The 24,882-nt window shown below is 41.8% G+C and overlaps 1 protein-coding gene across 1 annotated transcript in view; it reads left to right on the forward strand.

Annotated features, from left to right (window-relative positions):
• EEPD1 (endonuclease/exonuclease/phosphatase family domain containing 1) overlaps positions 1 to 24,882 on the forward strand; it is a 188,791-nt gene that overhangs the window by 159,092 nt on the left and 4,817 nt on the right. The window contains exons 3-5 of the mRNA XM_077269235.1: positions 867 to 977; positions 14,384 to 14,518; positions 18,999 to 19,125. Of these exons, the coding sequence (XP_077125350.1) occupies positions 867 to 977; positions 14,384 to 14,518; positions 18,999 to 19,125 (373 nt within the window). The remainder of the gene's footprint in view (positions 1 to 866; positions 978 to 14,383; positions 14,519 to 18,998; positions 19,126 to 24,882) is intronic.

The following is a 24,882-nucleotide window of genomic DNA, read 5'->3' on the forward strand; positions in this document are numbered from 1 at the left end:
AATTCATGCTGCATATGACATCGTATGATATACCACTAATAACAACATTTATGCTCTGTTCTTGGTAATATTTGGGGAAAGAAACAAAAAAATACAAGAGGAACTGCTGGGCTGACCACAGTGGCGGACACTTCATTGTCCGTTGTGAGAATGTGTTGCTGGAGCTTTGTGCTCGTGTACTCGACCGTTTTTCTCCTACAAATGCTAACCATGGTTTTCACAGATAACACTCGTACTTATGATATTCTATGGGGCTGTGCAGATGTCCCATGTTTTTCCTTGGACCAAGTGGTCAGAGGAAAAAACGGAGCCATGTCCAATCAAAATTGGCAGTGCAAGTCTATGGGTCTGTGAAAAAAAATCTAACCACTCTCAGATGACATCTGGCATTTTCACAGACTGATGGAATGGAGAAGATGGAGAAACTTCTTTTTTTCTCTCTCCATCTCTGAGAATAAGGCTGGAGTCACACTAGCTTATTGCATCCGATGCAAGAGCATCGGATGCGATATGCTAATGATCCTCGGCTCCTGCTGCGATTGTCTCGGACCGAGGAAAAGGCCAACGAAAAATCGGCTGCTGGGAGCTGCCCCATAGCTTAACATTGGTCCGAGTGCAATGCGATTTTTTATCGCATTGCACTCGTCCGTTTTAGTCGCCAGTGTGACCCCGGCCTAACTGACACTTCTCTGATCAAACGCTCATCAATGTCTGATTAGAATAATTGGACCATTTTTCCGGATGTGGAGAAATTGGTTTTGTGAACCTGCCCTTAGAGAGGGTGTTTAGCGCCATATCTGTTATATGCTATATGCTATATGCCTATAACTTGCTTTTAAGTCAGCATTTTTATTTCTTTATTGCAGTTTTGTTCAGAATTGAATCAACCATCGTTACCCAACATTCGCAAGTGGAAAGGCATCAGAGGATCGTGGAAGTGTGTGGTTTCAGAAAAGCCATCATCCAGCCCCGGTGAGGTATGCAACACTTTTATTTCTATTATTTGAATTAAGAATATTTCCTCTGCTACATGGGAGTTGGCTTTAATTTGTTTTGGCAGCTCTCACTCCAGTATTGTTGTTCTCATAATTTTTTGGCATACGATAGTTATCTGGCTGTTCTTTTTTGAGTCCTGGAAATCTGAGCCAGTTTACATCTGAAGTAGCGCAAATAATCGTGTGCGTCCATGTTTTCAACTATGTTTTGTTACTTTAAGAGTCCTCCGCCTTTGTTTTGTAATTGTATTCCCACACTGATAGGAAGGCATTCAAGATGTTAAATAATCCTATACCTGCTCAATGTAAAGCCTCGTTTTTCACATTTGTGTTCTATCCATGTTTTTCATGGATAAAGCTCTAATGCCTGTTATAGTCTCTTCAAAAAAATCACAAATTAAAGTCTGTTTTTGATCAAGGTCACAGAACAAATTTTGGCTAAGTTCACACGACCATATTTTTGGTCCATGTGCCTCCTCACACGGACAGCACTAGGGCCAATGTTATTTAATAGGGTGGTTCAGATGACCGTTTTTTTCTCACGGACATAATGTCCGTTTGAAAACAAAATTGCAGCATGTACTTGTCGCTTCCGTAAATTACATGAGACTCACCTACTCAAGTCTATGGGAGCCCCCAAAAATCAGATCCAAAGAGATCATCCGTGTAGCATAACATTTTTACAGATGCTTTGTAATTATACTGGATAATACAGGAAACTATTTGGACTTGTAAATCTTATTAACTTCGCATATATAAAAAACGGATGCCATATGGATGTAAAAAATGGACATACGAATGACAATAGACAAAAAAATCATTCTTTTTTTCTGGATGAAAATGTGACTTTCTTTATACGCTTGTGTGAACTTATCCTAATGGGTAAGGGAATCTTTTTTTTGGCATATTTTTATTTATGAAAACATCACTGACGAGATCTGTGCAAATCGGACCGAGCATGGACCACAATGCATGGACTGGCCATAGCTCTCCCAACTCGACTGTCACAGCCTGATATACTCTCGGGTAGGGAGGCCGTGTGTTGCAGTCCACAAATATCTTAAGCAGCCCATAGATCACGTCATTAGATCTGACAATTTTTTTTAAGACAACCCAGCAGGGCCGGACTGGGACTAAAATTCAGCCCTGGCATTTGAAGTTACACAGGCCCACTTGTCACATGGTGACTGTATAATATCTTTGTACACTTGTAGGCAGGGCCGGTTTTAGGCAAAGTGGGGCCCTAGGCAAAGTTTAAAATGGGTCCCCAAATGCTAACATATTGCACATCACACAGAAGCCTTTCTGTTGTATTTACGTGCGCTGAGTTCAGGCCGCTAAACGAGTTTGATCGACAATACTGAAGTTGTTCAACGCTTGTTTCCCGGCCTCTTTCCACCAGCTGAGGAATAATGATGAGACAGAACGATCACTAATAGATCACCATACAGTATCATGTTTTCAGCAGCACATCTACAGTTTACACTGGCAATGTGCTGCTGACAACAAGGCTTTTTGTTCCAGCAAAAACAATCCGAATATGCAGCATTTTACTTGTTTAGTAAAATACACCCCATAGTCCTCCATATATTATAATGTGCTCCATAGTCCTCCATATAGTATAATACACTCCCTATAGTCCTCCATATATTAAAATACACTGCTCAGTCCTCCACATAGTATAATACACTCCTCATAGTCCTCCATATAGCATAATACAATCCTCATAGTCCTCCATATAGCATAATACAATCCTCATAGTGCTCCATATAGTATAATGCACCGCCACAGTCATCCATGTAGTACAATTCACTTCCCATAGTATAATGCACCCCATAGTTCTTCATATAGTCTAACGTATTCCCCATAGTCCTCGATACAGTATAATGCAGCCCACATATAGTATAATGCAGCCACCCCAGAGTATAATGCAGCCACCCCAGAGTATAATGCAGCCACCCCAGAGTATAATGCAGCCACCCCACAGAGTATAATGCAGCCACCCCAGAGTATGTAACCCCCATAGAATATAATACAGCCCACCTCCCCATAATATATAATGTAGCCCCCCATAGAATATAATGCAGCCCCCCATAGTATATAACGCAGCCTCCCCCATAGAATATAATATACCCCCACAATAGTATATAACACAGCCACATAGTACATAACATGGCCTCCCCCATAGAATATAATATACTCCCCATAGTATATAGCAAAGCCCGCATATTATATAGCACAAACCGCATAGTATACAGCACAGCCTGCATACTATAGCACAGCTCGCATAGTAGATAACACAGCCCACACAGCAGTATTCAGCACAGACCACACAGTAGTATACAGCACAGACCACACAGTAGTATACAGCACAGCCCACGTAGAAGTATACAGCACAGTCCACACAGTAGTATACAGCACAGCCCACAGAGTAATATATACAGCACAGCCCACAAAGTAATATATACAGCACAGCCCACAGAGAACTATATACAGCACAGCCCACAGAGAACTATATACAGCACAGCCCACAGAGAACTATATAAAGCACAGCCCAGAGTACTATATACAGCACAGCCCAGAGTACTATATAAAGCACAGCCCAGAGAGTACTATATACAGCACAGCCCAGAGAGTACTATATACAGCACAGCCCACAGAGTACTATATACAGCACAGCCCACAGAGTACTATATACAGCACAGCCCAGAGAGTACTATATACAGCACAGCCCAGAGAGTACTATATACAGCACAGCCCACAGAGTACTATATACAGCACAGCCCACAGAGTACTATACACAGCACAGCCCACAGAGTACTATATACAGCACAGCCCACAGAGTACTATATACAGCACAGCCCACAGAGTACTATATACAGCACAGCCCACAGAGTACTATATACAGCACAGCCCACAGAGTACTATATACAGCACAGCCCACAGAGAACTATATACAGCACACAGTAGTATACAGCACAGAGCACAGCCCACAGAGAACTATATACAGCCCACAGTAGTATACAGCACAGAGCACAGCCCACAGAGAACTATATACAGCACAGAGCACAGCCCACAGAGAACTATATACAGCCCACAGTAGCATATAGCACAGAGCACAGCCCACAGATAACTATATACAGCCCACAGTAGTATACAGCACAGAGCACAGCCCACAGAGAACTATATACAGCACATAGCACAGCCCACAGAGAACTATATACAGCCCACAGTAGCATACAGCACAGAGCACAGCCCACAGATAACTATATACAGCCCACAGTAGTATACAGCACAGAGCACAGCCCACAGAGAACTATATATAGCACAGAGCACACAGTAGTATACAGCACAGAGCACAGCCCACAGAGAACTATATACAGCCCACAGCAGTATACAGCACAGAGCACAGCCCACAGAGAACTATATACAGCCCACAGTGGTATACAGCACAGAGCACAGCCCACAGAGAACTATATACAGCCCACAGTGGTATACAGCACAGAGCACAGCCCACAGAGAACTATATACAGCCCACAGCAGTATACAGCACAGAGCACAGCCCACAGAGAACTATATATAGCACAGAGCACACAGTAGTATACAGCACAGAGCACAGCCCACAGAGAACTATATACAGCCCACAGTAGTATACAGCACAGAGCACAGCCCACAGAGAACTATATACAGCCCACAGCAGTATACAGCACAGAGCACAGCCCACAGAGTACTATATATAGCACAGAGCACACAGTAGTATACAGCACAGAGCACAGCCCACAGAGAACTATATACAGCCCACAGTAGTATACAGCACAGAGCACAGCGCACAGAGTACTATATATAGCACAGAGCACACAGTAGTATACAGCACAGAGCACAGCCCACAGAGAGCTATATACAGCCCACAGTAGTATACAGCACAGAGCACAGCCCACATAGAACTATATACAGCCCACAGTAGTATACAGCACAGAGCACAGCCCACAGAGAACTATATACAGCCCACAGCAGTATACAGCACAGAGCACAGCCCACAGAGAACTATATACAGCCCACAGCAGTATACAGCACAGAGCACAGCCCACAGAGAACTATATACAGCCCACATCTCTTCTCTTCCTCCCCTCACCTCCTCCGAGAATGGCCCCACAGTCCAGAAAAAAAAAAACTCTCCTCACCTCTCCTCGTGCCCAGCGTTGCTTCCTGGTTCCTGCTCCTGTCTCAGCAGCTGCAGTCTGCCCGGGACACAGCAGGTGCGCGATGATATGACATCATCGCGCACCCGCAGTGTCAGAGGCAGAGCGGGGAATGATGGGAGAGGAGCGTCTGTAGACGCTCTCTCCTCCATCATTGCATTCAACTGTACCGGCGTCTATACGCCGGTATAGTTGAATGCGACGGCGGGGGCGGCGGATTGAGCGGCCCACCACTGGCACCGGCCCTTCTGGCATTTGCCAGAAGTGCCCTATGGCCAGTCCGGCCCTGCAACCCAGGATTGTATACAAAAAAAAAACAGAAGTAGTATGAATCTCTCATGTATAGTTTTCCTTGTAGAACCATTTCTGGGTTTGTGTGTAAAATGTCAGACACAAACGTTGAACTAATATCATGTCATATTAATTTCAGATTTATATGACGTTCATAGTCTGTAGAAAGCTGGAATCGCTTCTGCAGATTTTGTAGGACTGGCTTCACAAACCACAGAATCGCCATGGAATTGAACCACACTAAAATGTACTTTCAACAGATAATAATCTGATTTAATTTTATGATATGTTTTCCACAGTGTATTAAATTGGTAATTGATGCCGATTTACTAATGGGTTTCTGGAAACTACTTCAGAAAAAAATGATGAATTTAATTGAAGTAATACATAAAGCCCGCCATACACATCAGATGGCTGTTGGATTAGCGATGGTTTGGCCGGTTGTTTGGCCAGCAACCCCCGCAGCCATCTTTCCCATACGTCTTATCTCCAAGAGAACAAAGCAATCGGCAGTCCGAAATCAACATCTTGACCAATGAACAGTTGTGCAGGGTCCTCATACACATTCGATTGTGAGCCAAACCCATCAATATCAGCAAGTTCAGCCAACATGTGTACGAGCACCTTTCTCAGTGTCTGCCCATCACCCGCGTTATAAAGGCAATGCCGGTTAATGTCAATCTGTAGCCAGAGGCCAATGAAACCGATTAATTAGACAGAGCAGAATTGAAATACCTTTCTCCAACCTGGTTCACCTGTCTAATCCTACCTGTGGTATCTTTGTGTTTTAGCCCTAGCTTTTTATAATAAAGGATTTCACATGATTTACTCATTTATAGTTACCTTCAATTTGTATTTCCTTTTTCTTCTGATATTCTACCAATAGTGGCAATTTCATTGACTAATAGCATGACCATTATAATATGCTGTTAAACAACACGTTGCAAGAGAAGTGGTATGGAAGCATCATTTATCAGTTGTAATAGGTTCTGTTCATGAGAAGGTGAACATTATGATGGCTCACTGCTCACAAGAGTACAACCATCAATTATGGATGCCAAATTTGAAGTCTACTCTTCCTCATAGATTGTCAGGAGTTCCTCTGCTGCCCTTGGACAAGAAATTAAGCAAACATTGACATTTGGCAACTGACATTGAATTACTTGAATTCAGAGTTTAATTCATTAAATGGAGTCAAAACTGCATGTAATACCACATGTTTTACTGCCAAATGTCATAGTTTTTACTGTTGACACATTTAGAAAAAATCATCAGTAAAAATGGAACGACAAATAACCTCTTCGAAAAAGTGTTTTAACCTAAAGAGATATGCAAATTTCCTTTTCAGAGAGGTGTGGACTAGTGCCTCCTATGGGAAGTAGCAATCCTAAAAGTCAATATCGACTGTTTACCAAGCCTTGTCACATGACTCAGGATAAAAGCCAAATCAAATTCTCAGTTTGCAAGACTCTGTATTTTGGAGTATTGCCCCTCATCAGTGCAAAGCATGAGATCTGATTTGGCTGCATGAGAGGCCTCTGACTGGGATCTAAGGGGTAACGTTTCTCCTTGTGGACAAGTCAGGCCTGGCATGTCAGATTGATGAGACTTATACACCATGCATGCTCCTCTAGGAAATTAAATATGCAAATTACTTCTTCAGAGGCAACGCAGACAACACTTCTGGATTTACAAGTGGTATGTAACGATGTTTTGACTGCATGTTCAAAAATGTCTTGTGTAAATGTACGCTAAAGCCTATGAGGAAGCTTCATATATCATAGGCTCCTCCAGCACGGTGGCTCAATGGTTAGCACTGTTGCTTTGCAATCCCACCAAGGACAACATCTGCGAGACGCTTGTGTGTCACCCCTTTTGTGTGGGTACTCCGGGTTCTCTGGTTTCCTCTCCCTCTCCAAAGACATAATAATAGGGAATTTAGATTGTGAGCCCCAGTGGGGATGGGGATGATGAGGTCTGTTTAATCGCTGTGGAATATGATGGTGCTATATAAGGAAAGTATAATACATGATAAATATTTCTTATTACTTCGTCCTCCCCATTTATCCCTTTCTTCAGCACTATGATCCAGTGAAATGATCAGCTAAAAAGTCTTTACTTGCATAGAATTGCATATAACTTGCATGGAAAGACAACAACCAGCAATGCTATTTCAAGCTGCCGTCATTTATGAGATGAGATGCAATCTATGCATTGTTGATGAGTGTTCTAACTTGGCAGGAAGTTTGCTTGTCATTAATACCACTTTAATGGAATATTATCGATTAAGCAACTATATTGTTTTAGCATTTGGCAGCGGCATCATTTCTTTTAATAGTTTACAAAGTGCCTGCGATCGTCTGTATGGGGACAAATGGACATAACGTTACGGTCTGCTAGACTATATATTATTTTCAGAATATTCACTTTCAGCTATCTGTGACCCCTTTGCAGTACCACATTACCCTTGTACAAGCATTGCAGTCACTCAGGAAAGAGAATTCCTAGGGTAAGTTCACACAGGGCGTTTTTTTTTACTGCTAATTTTCAGCTGCTTTTTACAGTACCAGCAAAGCCTATGAGATTTCAGAAATCTCATTCACACACATTGGGTTTTGTGTGATCAGTATTTTGTGCTTTGCTGTGTTTTTTTGACATAGGGCATGTCACTTCTTTCAGCGTTTTTCCAGTGTCTTTTCAGCGTTTTCCACCCATTGACTTGAATGGATGGTGAAAAAACGCTGCAAATACGCAGGTTGACTTTTCTTGCAGCGTATTTGCTGCAGAAAAGTCAAGGACAGCCGGATGTGACGTCACACTCGGCTCTGCTACATCTAGATCAGTGATGGCGAACCTATGACACGCGTGTCAGTGCTGACACGCGTAGTCATTTTCAGTGACACGCCGGCCGCGGCCCCATAGAAATTGCATCTTTACATTGCATGGCATCCGATCCGATTTTTTATCGGATCGGATGCCATGCAGGAGGTCTGTGGGTCCAAACAACAGAGCTCCGGCACAGAGCGTCTAGGCCTGGGACTTCCGGTAGGCCCGGCGCAGCTCCCGGAAGTCCCAGGCCTCCGCGCGGGTCAGATGCCATGCAGGAGGTCTGTGGGCCCAAACAACAGAGCTCCGGTGCAGAGCGTCTAGGCCTGGGACTTCCAGTAGGCCAGGCGCAGCTCCCGGAAGTCCCAGGCCTCTGCATCGGAGCTGTGTTGTTTGGGCGGCATTGCGCTGCTCCCTGCTTCGCCGGCTGGAAAGATCAGACCTACCGGTCCCATGCCTAGAGTCCGCTCTGCGCCCTAGCTCTGTTGGGTGGCATTGCGCTGCTCCCTGCTGCGCCGGCCAGAAGTCCCAGGCTGCACTTCTGAGGCCTGAGGAGATCGCTGTCTGGAGGCCCTGTGATTGCTGTCTGCAGGCCCTGTGATTGCTGTCTGCAGGCCCTGTGACAACTACAGCAACCATCATCCAGTGAACTGTGGGTGTCATTGGCCATTACTAAGATAAGTGAGGGGGAGGCTGGAAGAGGCCTGTGCTATGGGTGCCGTTTCCCGCCATTAGGAACGCCATCTTGCAGCATAGTACCACCACCACCATTACTGTTTGTGGTGCATCCTTATTAACCCCTATTTCTGCTAATTGCCTGCAGGGCTAACTATAAATCTTCTCTCATGGAGAAGCCACAAAATAAAAAAACAAAGTTAAGTAAAGGGAGTGGTAGTAGTAGCAGTAGCCGACCCTTTCAAAAGACATGGACTGAGTTGTATGGCATTATAGAAAAAAATGGCAGATCATTTTGCGTTCTATGTAGTGAAACGGTAGTAAGCAGAACGTGGAATGTAAATAGACATTTTGAAACTAATCATTCCCAGCTCTTGAAAAAAAGTGAGGATGAAAGAAAGGAATACATTTCCAGGCAGCTACACCTTCATAAGAGCCAATCTAATTCCATCCTTAAATTTGTAAAAAGCTCTACAAATTTAACATCTGCAAGTCTGAGCATTGCTCACTCCATAGCTCAGCATGGAAAAGCACTCAGTGAGGGAGAATTTATTAAAGATACTCTCTTAAGATGTGCACCAGTTCTATTTCATGATATGCAGAATAAAGATGCAATTATTAAGAGAATATCTGAGTTACCACCGCAACAGCTGGAGTGCCACAGGTTCGCCATCGCAAGAATTCCCCCTCCCCCTCACTTATCTTAGTTCACAGCACCCCACACAAGTTAAATAATAGCAAGACCAACAAAAGAAACCAACTGACAGATGAACAAAGAAGTCACTAAGCAGGTAAGTTAAATAATTATAATTATACATATTTGTTATTTAAACTATACATGTCGCAAAATTATGTTTTTTTTATCAAGGTGACACACCACCCAAGTTATGCTCGGTTTTTTGGCGAATTTTGACACACCAAGCTCAAAAGGTTGCCCATCACTGATCTAGATGGTAGGCTGCATGATGCGTCCATGCAGCCTGTCATCCAGCAGAGCGGACCCGAACCCCATTCACTTAAATGGGGGCCCTGACATTACAGTGTTTGACACGCTGTCATATGCATAACAGCGCAGCAAACACCGCTTCTGATCGGTGGGGAAATCCTCCCCGCCTGTCAGAGCCGCAGTTCCCACACTGTCAGAAGACAGCGGGGAGCGCTCAGCTGCCATCGGAGGTGTAAACTTCACCTCTGATCACTGGTGTCAGCTGATGGGACTACTGCTCCCATCGTCCGACACCTGCTAATCCTAATTACAGTGAGAGCAGGAGCAGTGGATGGGAGTTTTGATCTGTCGCTCCTGTGCTATAAATAATTTAAAAAAAAAAACCGGCGTGGGTTCCCCCCTAATTTTGATAACCAGCCAGACAAAAAAAATCACAGCTGGGGGCTGCAACCCCCAGCTGTCAGCTTCAGCAAGGCTAGTTATCAAGAATAGGGGGTCCTCCTGCTTTTTTTTTATTATTTAAATAATTTAAAAAAAAAACGGCTTGGAGTCCCCCCATTTTTGACAACCAGCCTTGCTAACGCTCACAGCTGGAGTCTGGTATTCTCAGGCTGGTAAGGGGCCATTGATATAGGCCCCCCAGCCTAAAACTAGCAGCCCACAGCTGCCCAGAAAAGGCGCATCTATTAGATGTGCCAATTCTAGCGCTTTGCCCGGCTCTTCCCACTTGCCCTGTAACGGTGGCAAGTGGGGTAATGAGGGGTTAATGTCACCTTGCTATTGTAAGGTGACATTAAGCCGGCTTAGTAATAGAGAGGCATCAAAAAGACACCTATCCATTACTAATCCTATAGCAGTTAAAGGGTTAAACACACACATGCAGAAAAAAGTTTTTTTGATGAAATAAAACACCGCAGTTTTGACCATCTTTTTATTGTTCTGCCATTCCAAAGGGAAGCCCTCGATCTTCTATAATAAAAATAAAATAAAAAAGCAAAAGTACAGTATACTCCCTGATCCGTCGCAGTCCGATATAACGAGTGTCCCACGCCGTATCTGGGGGAGATAAAGCTTATAACCGGGAGAACTGCTAATGAGACCGCTCCCGGCTGTAAGCTACTGGGGAATGAATGAGACGGAGCGGGCGCAGGCTCAGTAACTAGCGGTGACGTCACTGAGCCTGCGCTCCCTCACTGCCTGACCGGAGGTAACCTCTGCATCATGGAAAAATGCCAGGGAAGAGGATACCGCAGGTAATGTATCTATTCTATTCTATCAATCTATCTATTCTATCTATCTATTCTATCAATCGATCAATCTATTCTATCAATCAATCTATTCATTCTATCTATTCTATCAATCTATCTATTCTATCTATTCTATCAATCTATCTATTCTATCTATTCATGCTATCTACAGGAAGTTGTTTTTTTTTCTCTGTGTGCACTCAACTTTATTTTCATGCACAAAGAAAAAAAACGCCTGAAAAAAAGTGGCAAAAACGCAGCCAAAACGCCGCAAAAAACGCACCAAAAAGGCACCTAAACCTGCGCTTTTGGTGCAGCTTCTTTCCTGCCACAGCAAAAACGCCCTGTGTGAACTTACCCCTAAAGGACTAAAAGGACTTCATACAAGTGGCATAATAAAGAGAGAAAACCATTGTGGATTTGTAGTGCTGATTGGTGAAGGGGAATCGCCGGAATCAGAAGCTCTTTAGGGTTTACTGACACTGTGTATATACTTTCCTGCGAGAGAATCAGGATGATTATGCTAATGACACTCAGAACAAAGACTATCAGAGTTTGATCCGAGTGTCATCTGAGTGTGCGTTGATTCTCTCTCATTAAATAATTGCCTCACAAGTGCTGAGAAGACTGAGAACTTAATTTCTCCATTGACTCTCTTAATTTCTCCATATCACTCCACTTGGATGACATCAGATGAGTCCGATCTTTCACTGGCACCCATTGACTTGAATGGGTGAGTGCAATCCTATTATCGGATGCACTCAGAGCATACTGCAATTATTTTCTCATGCTGAATCGGCATGAAAAAATAATTGGAGGTCTGCAGTGCCCCATAGTACAACATTGGGCTGAGTGCTAGAACATCGGATAGCACTCAGCCGTGCTATAAACTAGTGTGAATGAGGTCTTATTGTAGCTGAGACCTGTAGTGCTGTACTGTCTGGCAGTATGGATGTGCAGTCCAGCTTTGGCCCACTGGACAGGACCACACCCTGCTAAAGTATACTGCTGGTATCTGCCAAATATAGTTAGTTCTTCCTCTGGTTTGTTTCTGCTTCTCAGCTCCTACTTTTATCTGTAGGTTTGTTGTTCTGACTTTGGCCTGTTTACTGAATATCTTTTTGTCTAGTGTTTTTGTACCTGATTCTGACCTGACGAACTTACCACTCCTGCCAGCAGCCTACTCCAAGGCACCAACCAAGGGGCCCCTGTGTAGGTCCAGATCCCTGTACAGAGGATAAAGGAGGAAGGCCACGGAAACCCCTTGTATCTGTTAAACAGAGTGGCTAACACTAGGCCTGTCTGTGGTAACCATTTTTAGAGCTGTCAGGGGGTCACTGACAGAGTCTCATTACAGTACCTTGGATCTCCTCTGAACCTTCCTTAGAGCACTTCTGGTCAATAAATATATTATTATTACAGCCGAATTACTGTACCCCAGTTATAGCAGCAGAGAGCTGCACTATGCTGTTAGCTCCAGGTCATCTTCTGTAACATGTCATAAAAAGGGGCTTGAAGCCCTAAAAGGTATTTTCAAGCAAACAAAGAAACAGTTTGGGACATAATTATAAAAATGTGAGTGTTTACAAGACAATTATATTTTCTCTGGAGTAAAACAATGAAAAAAAAATTGGACACATACGAGCAATGACCATGCTTGCAGAAAATACAACACATAAAAGGGATTGTCCAGTTTGAAAAAAACAACCTTGTATATCTTGCTATTTCATACAGATATGAGCTTATTCATACACTTCAGGTAACCAAGGCTTCCCCCAATCTTCTAGGAATCGTTAGCGGCTCCTTGTGACCTGTGTCAGCACATGGAAAGTCCTGTATGAGACGGGACTGGCTGACTAGTTAATTTCAGTAACCAAGCTTGCCTACTTCTCCATCAGGAGCTGCCATTTTGCTGAATTTTCACAGAATTGAATTACAAAAAATCTGCAGTTTGGCGAATGCGGGTTTTTTGCAAAATTCAAGTAGAATTTAGTTCCACTTGAATGTATTCTCTCATCTCTGCTGACTACATTACAACATAGGTGACTGTTACACTTAAAAAACATATGATAAACGTTCCATCAACATAAATTGGTTGGGAAAAGTGTGCTTTACTTTTTAGAAGTTTGTATAAACTTATCATCGATTGAAGCACATGAGTTCATGCCGGGGCCAGTGACTTTTATTTCATGTAGTCCTTGGACGTCACGTGGTGATATTGATTCAGTCTGGCATGTAACAGATATGTCAGTTCAATATGTCAGGCAGCAAAGCTAAACTTCAGTCAGGCAAATATTTGTATGATGTAACAAGAGAAGTTCACATACTGTCCGTGTGGACCTGGGAGTTATGTTTTTTTTATCGTGTTTGCATTAGAAAAAACAAAAACAATGAACAGCCAGTTCTTGGAGTTGATGTGTTAGAAGCTGGGAAAAAACGGGCAGACGTAGGGATGTGAACGACTTTCACAAATTGGAAACAACGCATCATGTCTGTCAGCTATCCGTGAAGTAATTATCCTCCTCTACTCCTTGTTGGTTAGGCCTCATCTGGAATACTGTGTCCAGTTCTTTTTTTAAAAAAAAGATATTGAAAAACTGGATCAAATTCAGAGAAGAGCTACCAGGATGGTGAGTGGAGTGCAAAGTATTTTCCTACGAGGAACGGTTAAAGGATCTGGAAATGTTTAGCTTCCAAAAAAAGAAGGCTAAGAGTAGACTTAATAACTGTCTACAAATATATATCTGAAGGGCTGTCACAGTGTAGAGGGATCATCATTATTCTCATTTGCACATGGAAACACGAGAAACAATGGAATTAAAATGAAAATGAGAAGATACAGACGAGATATTAGAAAAAATTTTTTGACAGTGAGGGTGATCATTGAGTGGATCAGGCTGCCACGAGAGGTGGCGAGTTCTCCTTCAATGGAAGTCTTCAAACAGAGGCTGGACAGACATCTGTCTGAGATGGTTTAGTGAATCCTGCATTGAGCAGGGGGTTGGACACGATGACCCTGGAGGTCCCTTCCAACTCTAATATTCTATGATTCTATCCCATGAGTGTGTCTTATTTGTATCTTCATGTACATCCTTTGCCAATGTTTCTTTTTCATCTACACATTTGTCGATGGGTTTAGGTAGTAAATAATGTTTATCAGAAACTGTTCTGGTCATTAATTCCTTCTCCAATTTTCTGTTGCAGAAAGTAATCTATTCTGGATTTCTGTGGGATACAACGGCTGGCATTGAACTGAAGAATATTAGTTTACATGAAGCCCATCAAACCAATGGCAACGGCAAGCACTTGCATTCACTACCCTACATTGCACATTTCAAGGTAACAGACCACTGCCACTAATGTACATCAGATACAACAGGGCACTGGTTCATGCACACAATTCTAAGGGTACCATCACACAGTGCCATTTTCATCGCTACGACGGCACGATTCGTGACGTTCTAGCGATATCGTTACGATATCGCTGTGTCTGACACGCTACTGCGATCTGGATCCCCGCTGAGAATCGTACGTCGTAGCAGATCGTTTGAAACTTTCTTTCGTCGTCTAGTGTCCCGCTGTGGCGGCATGATTGCATCGTGTGACACAGGTTGTATACGATGTGCGCACAGTAACCAATGGCTTCTACATCGCAAATACGTCATGAAATTATCGCTCCAGCGCCGTGTATTGCAACGTGTGACCGCAGTCTACGACGCTGGAGCGATAATCATACGACGCTGCAACGTCACGAATCGTGCCGTCGTAGCGATGAAAATGGCACTGTGTGACGGTACCCTAAGACTTTATAAGATTAAGAAACTGAATCCCTACTTTTGGGATAACTTTAACAGCAGAGAACAGGTGCCATCTACAAACCATACTTTGAGCACCATATTTCAGCTTCCTCTCTATCGTAATATGTATATTTGCATTTATATATTCACATGTTCTGAAGAACTGAATGCTTCACAGTTCTCAGCATATAGAGACCTTGATTCTATATGAACCTGCTGGTGCACTTTAAGATATCGACTTGGCTTCTTATGTGCAAAGTAGGAATCACATTTTGGAAGCTGCCGATTAAATATTGAATTATTTTCTGGACCAAATTAAAATAGAAGAATTTTATTTTGTAGATAGCGCTTCCTATTGTGAAACAACTGCATCCTGTTGATGAAGAGTTGATAAGAGAAATATCAGAAGTTCTAAATGTGGAAGATATTTTTAGGTTTCATAAATTTACAAACAATTGAAATACAAAGACTCTTTGTGTTTCCAGTTTCTTCACTTGTTGGTCTAGATCAGGGATTCCCAACATGTGACTCATGAGGCTATGATGGGTGACTCACAACTCTCTTCCAACTTGCTGTATTCGCACCAGGTCTACCAAAAAGCTATGAAGAGAAGGTCTCCAGATGGTGACTTTTGTGAGTAGGCCCACATAGAAGAGCAGATCTGGATGCACATATATCATTCTTGTGTTTGGAGAGATTAAGTAAATTCTAAGGTGGACATAGGATGATACAGACATAGGGGGCGCTTGAAAATGGATGTCATAGTGTGTTGGGAGTACTTGACACAAGAATACCAAATGAGGGTAAGGTGTGATCCCCTGGATGTAAGTGCACTGCCTTGGTATGATTTCTGTGGAGAAGCTTTGGCTCCCATTATGCCAAAAATTGAGGCTCTGTCACTATTGGGGGGTGGGTGGGGGGGCTCTGGATGTGGCTCGCGATACTGTCTCAGAGCTGAATGTGTCTCTCGAGGTAGAAAAAGTTAGGGACCACTGGCTTACATAGCTGTCAGCCAACTACTGTTTGGTTGACAGACTTGTCCACCGTCTTCCCCTATACACAAGAACTTTCAGCAATGCTTAGTTTTCCTCTGTTCTTTATAATGTTCTTTTGGCTGTGGCTTATCTCCTGATGTAAAAAAAGCATTGGCTATTAGAAATACAACAGGACTGTTCATTCTCTTCCCGAATATCATCTGTTGGAGAACGTCAGGAGGCTTCCATACATATTAGACTGCCGACCGATAGGGGCTTTTAGCCTTTAAATTCAGTCAAAAGTAAAACGTATATGCATTTGATCATTAAGTTCCCTGCTGGCCCACCACCAGCCTCCTCCAAAAGCATACACATATAAACTGTGGAAGTTTACCATCCTGTGATTTGGTTCCCTTTCCCTAGCAAACATGTGGTATATGGCATATTCTCTGTGTCTTTATAGTTCTGTGAGTCCCTGCTTACCGAACCGAATATCCTTATGAAAATGATTCACTGGGATTCCTAAAAGATTTTGCAATGAATAATTTCAATGAGTTACTGTTTTTGAGTTTTGCTGGAGATTCTCCTAGTTCATCACAGTTCGGTTCTGGCAGAGCGCTTGGCCCTGCATATTTACACTGTATATTTATTGCCAATGGATTATCCTGCATTGTACACAGAATGTATTCAGTCCTGTCCTCTCTGGTTCTGTCCCCACCTCTAATTTTACTACCTAACTTATGGATTTTCAAGCTTTTCCAATCGGATCGATTGACTTCCCCCACCCTGTGTGCTCAGCAGATCAGGGCATGAACGCTTCTGAGAGAGTTCTTTGTAAGTTTAAATGTGATTGGTAAATATAAGGCTGCCTTTAGCTGTCTCTGCCCCCTCTGGACCTGATAACGAGCAAAGGCAAGTAATTTATATGTACCTAAAAACAAAAGAATAGTTTGTATGCATAAAACAAAGCCTCATACAGCCACACTGGTTGAAAATGAAAAAAAAAAAGTATGGCTTCTGTATAGAGTCAAATAAGAAAGAAACTTAGCCTGTGATTGAAGAAGCACTCCTCACATCAAAATTGTTATCCTCTTAATAAATTGCTGTCGTCATAAGGGTTCTGCAGAACCCCCTTCCCAGAATGAGTTTGGGCACTAATGATTTGATACTTTGCACTTGAGATGTTATTACTTATCCTGTACATATTGTGATCATGAAGCGGGTTGGGGTACACTCACTTGGCAGCGATATTCAAACATACAGCCACAGTTTCTTCATTTAAGTGAGTCCATTTCTGGTTTATTACACAACCATAAACCACTATGGGCCATGTAAACCTCAAAGGGCCTTAAAGAAGCTATCGTCCCATCAAAGTTTTATCATCTTACTATATTGCAATCATCATTTTATATAGCACTGTGTATTTACAATTGCTCATTTTACCTTTCTACCCAGATAATTCTTCTCTTTTCCATTATGTCTATGACTTCACATGATTAAAAACTTACTAGCTCTGCACAAGTCATAAGTCACTGCAAAAGCTTATGGCAGGGGGAGGAGGGAGAAGGTGGGTCAGAAGTTGAAGAGGGGAATGATTTTTACAGGGACAAGAGACTTCCTGTTTCTACACAGAGCAAAGAAAAGAGAAGGATTCACTAAGTAGAAAAGCAAAATGAGCAATTGTAAGTACACAGTGCTATATAATATGATGACTGCAATATATTAAGAAGATAAAAACTTTGATGGAAGTGCTTCTTTAAAGTACGTGTAGTTGAGGCTAAAAATTCACTTTTGCAAATGGTTTTCTTAAACATTTTGCATCACTTGCCTTTGCTCTTTGTAAAGGCCTGATGGGAGAGATTGTAACTGTTTCACCTGTCTTTTCAGACCTGCTCTCATTTGATTTATAACCAAAGACAACGTCAAAGTTGAATATGTAGGGAAACAAAAAGCCCGGAAAAGCCAAATAGTGCAAACATTATTAATGAAATACAATTGCAAGTATGAATTTTTAGTCTTAAAGTGATGCATTTAAGAAAAAAAAAAATTAGTTGTGGCCATCCCTCTTTAAGTACTCTTCTTCAGTAACACCAGAAGGAACATCACGTGTTTGCTCTGTATGACCTGAACCCGTACATGTTCATAGGATGAGGACTAACAGGGAAATTCTGAGAGGCACACAGAGCTGTAAAGGATGAAGGAACATATTTTAATTGAAAAATTAGTGAATGAGATCAGGGTCACTCACTTTCCTCTCAGTGAACATAATAAGCTACAGACAGTCATTTTGGACTTCCTGGGATGTTTTCTTAGCGATGGAAGATCAGATCAGAAGAGTTCACTGTAGAAATCCAATCTAGGATGCCAAGCTGTCAGCCTTTCCACGTATTTTACTTCATACTACCTTGGTTGAAATAGTGACGGTAAAGACTGGCAACCATGTCAGCTCAAAAAGTAACCGTCATTTTAATTTTTACTTCATAACCAATACTACAAAAGAAAATAGGCAATTTTGTAATATATCTGATCAGATAAATCTTCTTCTTTCTCCTGGATTATCTATTGTCATTACTGAAATAAGAGATGACAGTTGGTATTTTTAAAATTCTATGCAGATGGGAGGAGCAAGTTGAGGGAGGAGGAGCTAGAGGTGGACACAGACAATCTGCTACAAGTTCTCCTGAAACCAGTTACAGTTCTCCATAGAACTTTATGAGCACCAACCGTCATCTCTTATCGTAGTAATGGGAAAATCTGTATTCACTAAAGACACATTTTACCTGTGAATTTAAGAATTTTGAGAATGAATAAATGAGGGAGAAAGTAGCGGATTTCTCCAATAAGATATATTACATAATTTCTTATGTTACTTTTTAATGTTGTGCCGACTAATGATTTTTTAAATCTTTACTTTTCGCAACCTAAACCTATATTGAGCAGGCGCACAGCACAGGTCATATTAGTATTACTATATTTATTACTTGTCATTGATCTAATTCTTTTACTACTGATAGCCCTGGTTAATGCGGTTTTCTCCATGTTACGTAGGTTGGAACGAGTGATGTCACCTTGGTGAATATTCATCTGCGCCCTCCCTCACATGAAGGTGGAAAGCAGCACAGCGACAGCCACAAATCATCCACCTTTGGACAAACACTGCAGGAGACCCTGAAAGGTATGCAGCGCAGCAAGGTCCGGGCTACCTGGGCATGATCTAGCCTGTCCCTGGGAGTCATTCCTGGAATGCTTGCTGGTACAGTCAATGTTATCTCTGGCTGTAGAAAAATCAATGACTGCGCAATTTCTAGACTAAAGGGCTCCTTTCCACTTGCGAGATAAACGTCCGTGTCTCGCATGTGAAAACCCAGCTCTGGCGCCGGCACTTTGGAGCGGAGCATGCAGCTCCATGTGTTCCTATGCGGCCGCACGCTCCGCTCTGGAGTGCCGGCGCCAGAGCTGGGTTTTCACCTGCGAGACACGGACGTGTTTCTCGCAAATGGAAACAAGCCCTTATAGTCAGGAGCCTGCAATTTATAAGGCACTTATAGTGGCATGTAAAAGTTTGGGCACCCCTGGTCAAAATGACTATTATTGTGAACAATTAAGTAAGTTGCAGATGAAATGACCTCTAAAGGGCTAAAGTTAAAGATGACACATTTCCTTTGCATTTAAGGCAAAAAAATATATATTGTCATTTTTTTTACGTTTTAAAAATTACAAAAAGGAAAATGGGCAGATGCAAAAGTTTGGGCACCCTTTTAGCTGCCCAGCAATACTGACGTAAAACACTGACCAAATACTGAACGTGTGAACATGGCCTAAGCATGTTAAGATTAAAAAACAAACAGAAAAAAAATGAAAAACATGCACATTCCCTTACTCATACATTTTTTATTGTGACCTTTAAAGTGTTCCTTCTGTTATAGGGGTTGTTTAAGTTCTTAAAATCTAACAACTTTGCAATTTTGCTTTTATTGTATGTCTTCAATTTTCAAGAAGGTAGAAATGTTAAATCTGTAGTGTACAGCTCGTTGCCTAGGTTACCGACCACCCTGCAGTCCCAGCCTGGCTGGTTACCTAAGTAAGGAGCGCACACAGGCTCTATGCTTTACAGCCTGCTTGCATTGCCCTGACGCTGGCTGGATCCGACAGATTTTAGTCCCCGTGCGCTGCTCCCATGCTACAGAGGCCAAGCTGCATCTACTAGCTGCATGGGAGTGCACTTAGTTCGGTCCAGTGATGCAACCATGCCATGTCCTCACCTGTCAATCTTCAGGGCCGCACCGCTCTGCACCCCTGGCTCCCTGCTTTGCAATGCGCTCCTCCTCACAACATTTAGCTAGTCATGTCAATCACGTTGCTCACCGTAATGCACTTACATTGCCAGAAGCTGAAGACTGCAGCTTATTAACCTCTTAATCTACGACTGACCAGCAGTAAAATGGCCCTTTTCCTCCTGGTATCCTATGTAACTGGTTTTGTGTGTTTTCACCGATTGCTACCAACAAACAAATGCCGTCCAACCAAGTCAGCGTAGGGTAACATAACAATAGCTCCCAAATTGCCGGAGTCCTAACTAAGGACTCTAAAAATTTACTTTTATCAACTGCAGCCTCAACCCCCTGACGAAGCCAGTGTACCTGGTGAAACATGTTGGGGAGGCTTAGGAGCAAATTTTAATAGCACTAACCAGTGAATGTGTAGGAGGATTTAATGGGATATAGGTAGTGGACGCACCTTACTCCATACCCCTGGATACCGTCAATGGATAGGGATAGGAGCAATTTCATTAGACACCTGTCTTGTTAATAGCAAGCTTGTACCCATCTTGTACACACTGACAAGTGAAATTTTTTAATCTATTTCCGTTTTAATAGCACAAATAAAAGTTAATTTTTAGAGTCCTTAGTTAAAGATTTAGTTGCCATCTGCAAATTGTGAGCTCGTTTAAATGATTGTACACTTCACATATTTGATGACATTAAAGGGTTAGGACAAACCACAGCTTAACGAGTTCAATACCGGGCCATTTACCCCCATTCCTGACCAGGCACATTTTTTTTTTTAAAGAGTTGTTCATTTTTTCTTGTTCAGATACTCCTCTTTTTTCCTGATACATGTGGCTTCATTTTTATGACACTGTCATATTCTCTATTTTTTCTGATATCAGGCCATATCAGTGGAAAAATAAGGAAATAAGTGTCTACTTTCCCATTGTTTTACTTTTTTTTTATATCTATGACCAAATAGAAATACTAAAATACGTTTAAACATGTATTCCCCATTCTGTAACAAATATATTTACATATTATTTTTTTTATTTTTATTTTTTGCAGGGGTAGCGCTAGTAACACAACTTGAATTGATGGTGGCAATTTTATTTACTTATTTTATTATTTACTTTACACATGCTGTAGTTACTCCCACTATGGGTGAATAGTTATACACACTTAAGATTTAAGTTATTTTGTCCTATTTGTTTTTTGCTTCACAATGAAAAGAAAACCAAAAAAGAAAACCAAATGTTCACAGTTGTAGGCATGTTCATTACATGAACTGATGCAAATCTTCAAAAAAAACTGTGAAAATTCAAGTTGTAAGGTAGCAAAACATGAAAAATGCCGAAGGAGGTGAATGCTTTTGCAAGCCACTATATCAATTATGAAGTTGAATGAAATTTATTGGTTATTTTAAATTTTTGTGGAAATTCAAAAACTGAAAAGTGGGGCGCGCAATATTTTTCGTCCCCTTTAACTTAATACTTTGTTGCGCCACCTTTGCTGCGATTACAGCTGCAAGTCGCTTGTGGTATGTCTCTATCAGTTTTGTACATCGAGAGACTGAAATTCTTGCCCATTCTTCCTTGGCAAACAGCTCGAGCTCAGTGAGGTTTGATGGAGATCGTTTGTGAACAGCAGTTTTCAGCTCTTTCCACAGATTCTCGATTGGATTGAGGTCTGGACTTTGACTTGGCCATTCTAACACCTGGATACGTTTATTTGTAAACCATTCCATTGTAGATTTTGCTTTATGTTTGGGATCATTGTCTTGTTGGAAGACAAGTCTCCGTCCCAGTCTCAGGTCTTTTGCAGACTCCAACAGGTTTTCTTCAAGAGTGGTCCTGTATTTGGCTCCATCCATCTTCCTATAAATTTTAACCATCTTCCCTGTCCCTGCTGAAGAAAAGCAGGCCCAAACCATGATGCTGCCACCACCATGTTTGACAGTGAGGATGATGTGTTCAGGGTGATGAGCTGTGTTGCCTTTACGCCAAACATATCGTTTGGCATTGTTGCCAAAAAGTTCGATTTTGGTTTCATCTGACCAGAGCACCTTCTTCCACATGTTTGGTGTGTCTCCCAGGTGGCTTGTTGCAAACTTTAAATGACACTTTTTATGGATATCTTTGAGAAATGGCCACACTTTCCATAAAGGCCAGATTTGTGCAGTGTACGATGACTGATTGTTGTCCTATGGACAGACTGTCCCACCTCAGCTGTAGATCTCTGCAGTTCATCCAGAGTGATCATGGGCCTCTTGGCTGCATCTCTGATCAGTCTTCTCCTTGTTTGGGGTTCTGTTCCCGTTACTTTTCAAATTTCTGCTGACACCCATCCATAGATGGTTTATTCCATCTGAAGTGTACTCTTTTGTATTTATAATTAGTATATCTAATGTATTTTTGTATTGTAAATTTTTAAACTAATAAATGATTTATATTGGAAACTACTCCTCCAATTTGTCTCTCTATTGGTATATATATTGTTGTGGAGGCATATAAGTTTCGCCTCTTGTGTTGGCCTCTAAAATTGGTATATGAGGCGTTCTCTTTTGGTATACTTCTCCTTGTTTGAGCTGCAAGTTTAGAGGGACGGCCGGGTCTTGGTAGATTTGCAATGGTATGATACTCCTTCCATTTCAATATGATCGCTTGCACAGTGCTCCTTGGGATGTTTAAAGGTTTGGAAATAATTTTGTATCCAAATCCGGTTTTAAACTTCTCCACAACAGTATCACGGACCTGCCTGTTGTGTTCCTTGGTCTTCATGATGCTCTCTATGCTTCAAACAGAACCTTGAGACTATCACAGAGTAGGTGCATTTATACAGAGACTTGATTACACACAGGTGGATTATATTTACCATCATTAGGCATTTAGGACAACATTGGATCATTCAGAGATCCACAATGAACTTCTGGAGTGAGTTTGCTGCACTGAAAGTAAAGGGGCCGAATACTATTGCACGTCCCACTTTTCAGTTTTTGAATTTCCACAAAAATGTAAAATAACCAAAAAATTTCGTTCAACTTCACAATTGTGTTCCACTCGTTGTTGATTCTTCACCAAAAATTTATATTTGGTATCTTTATGATGGAAGCATGATATGTGGGAAAAGGTATACATATACAGGGTGGGCCATTTATATGGATACACCTAAATCAAATGGGAATGTTTGGTGACCCAGATCGGCGTGCTGAATTTGCAGAATGGGCAAAACAAAAATTGGAACAGGACCCTCAGGTTACACAGAACATTATGTTCAGTGATGAGGCAAACATTTTGGGTGGGCCATTTATATGGATACACCTACTGTAAATAAAATGGGAATGGTGACAGTTTTCTTGCGTAGGGTGTCTTGAATTGAAATCTGCTGCAATGACCCGGGTACTGCATTCACCAAACATCAACACAATTTCTATCCGCTCCTCACATGTTAACCTCTGCAACATGTCAGTGGCTATAAACAAAGAGAAACTTGTAAATAACTCATGAAAGAGTAAAGTTATGTTAAAACCAAGCACACCATTGTTTTTCTTGTGAAATTCTCAATAAGTTTGATGTGTCACATGACCCTCTTCCCATTGAAAAAAATAAAGTTGGATCAAAAATGTCCGACTTCAAAATGGCTGCCATGGTCACCACCAATCTTGAAAAGTTTCCCCCTCCCATATACTAATGTGCCACAAACAGGAAGTTGATATCACCAACCATTCCCATTTTATTTAGGTGTATCCATATAAATGGCCCACCCTGTATATGCATGCATATATTTTATAATGTTGACTGATGTCAATTCAAAATGTGGTACGTCCTATTGGGCGGCAGACAGATGAAGTGATGCATGAGTGATGCAAGTAAATAACAATCAATAACAATTTACAGTTATATGAAAAAGTTTCGGCACCCCTATTAATCTTAAGCTTAATGTTTTATAAAAATTGTTTTTTTTTTTGCAACAGCTATTTCAGTTTCATATATCTAATAACTGTTGGACACAGTAATGGTTCTGCCTTGAAATGAGGTTTATTGTACTAACAGAAAATGTGCCATCTGCATTCAAACAAAATTTGACAGGTGCATAAGTATGGGCACCCTTATCATTTTCTTGTTTTAAATACTCCTACCTACTTTTTACTGACTTACTAAAGCACTTTTTTTGGTTTTGTAACCTCATTGAGCTTTGCACTTCATAGCTAGGTGTATGCAATCATGAGAAAAGCTACTTAAAGTGGCCACTTGCAAGTTGTTCTCCTGTTTGAATCTCCTCTGAAGAGTGACCTCATGGGCTCCTCAAAACAACTGTCAAATGATCTGAAAACAAAGATTATTCAACATAGTTGTTCAGGGGAAGGATGCAAAAAGCTGTCTCAGAGATTTAACCTGTCAATTTCCACTGTGAGGAACATAGTAAGGAAATGGAAGAACACAGGTACAGTTCTTGTTAAGGCCAGAAGTGGCAGACCAAGAAAAACATCAGAAAGGCAGAGAAGAAGAATGGTGAGATCAGTCAAGGACAATCCTCAGACCACCTCCAGAGAGCTGCAGCATCAACTTGCTGCAGATGGTGTCACTGTGCATCGGACAACTATACAGCGCACTTTACACAAGGAGAAGCTGTATGGGAGAGTGATGCGAAAGAAGCCGTTTCTG

Source organism: Ranitomeya variabilis, chromosome 6 (assembly GCF_051348905.1).
Source record: "Ranitomeya variabilis isolate aRanVar5 chromosome 6, aRanVar5.hap1, whole genome shotgun sequence".
NCBI lineage: Eukaryota > Metazoa > Chordata > Amphibia > Anura > Dendrobatidae > Ranitomeya > Ranitomeya variabilis.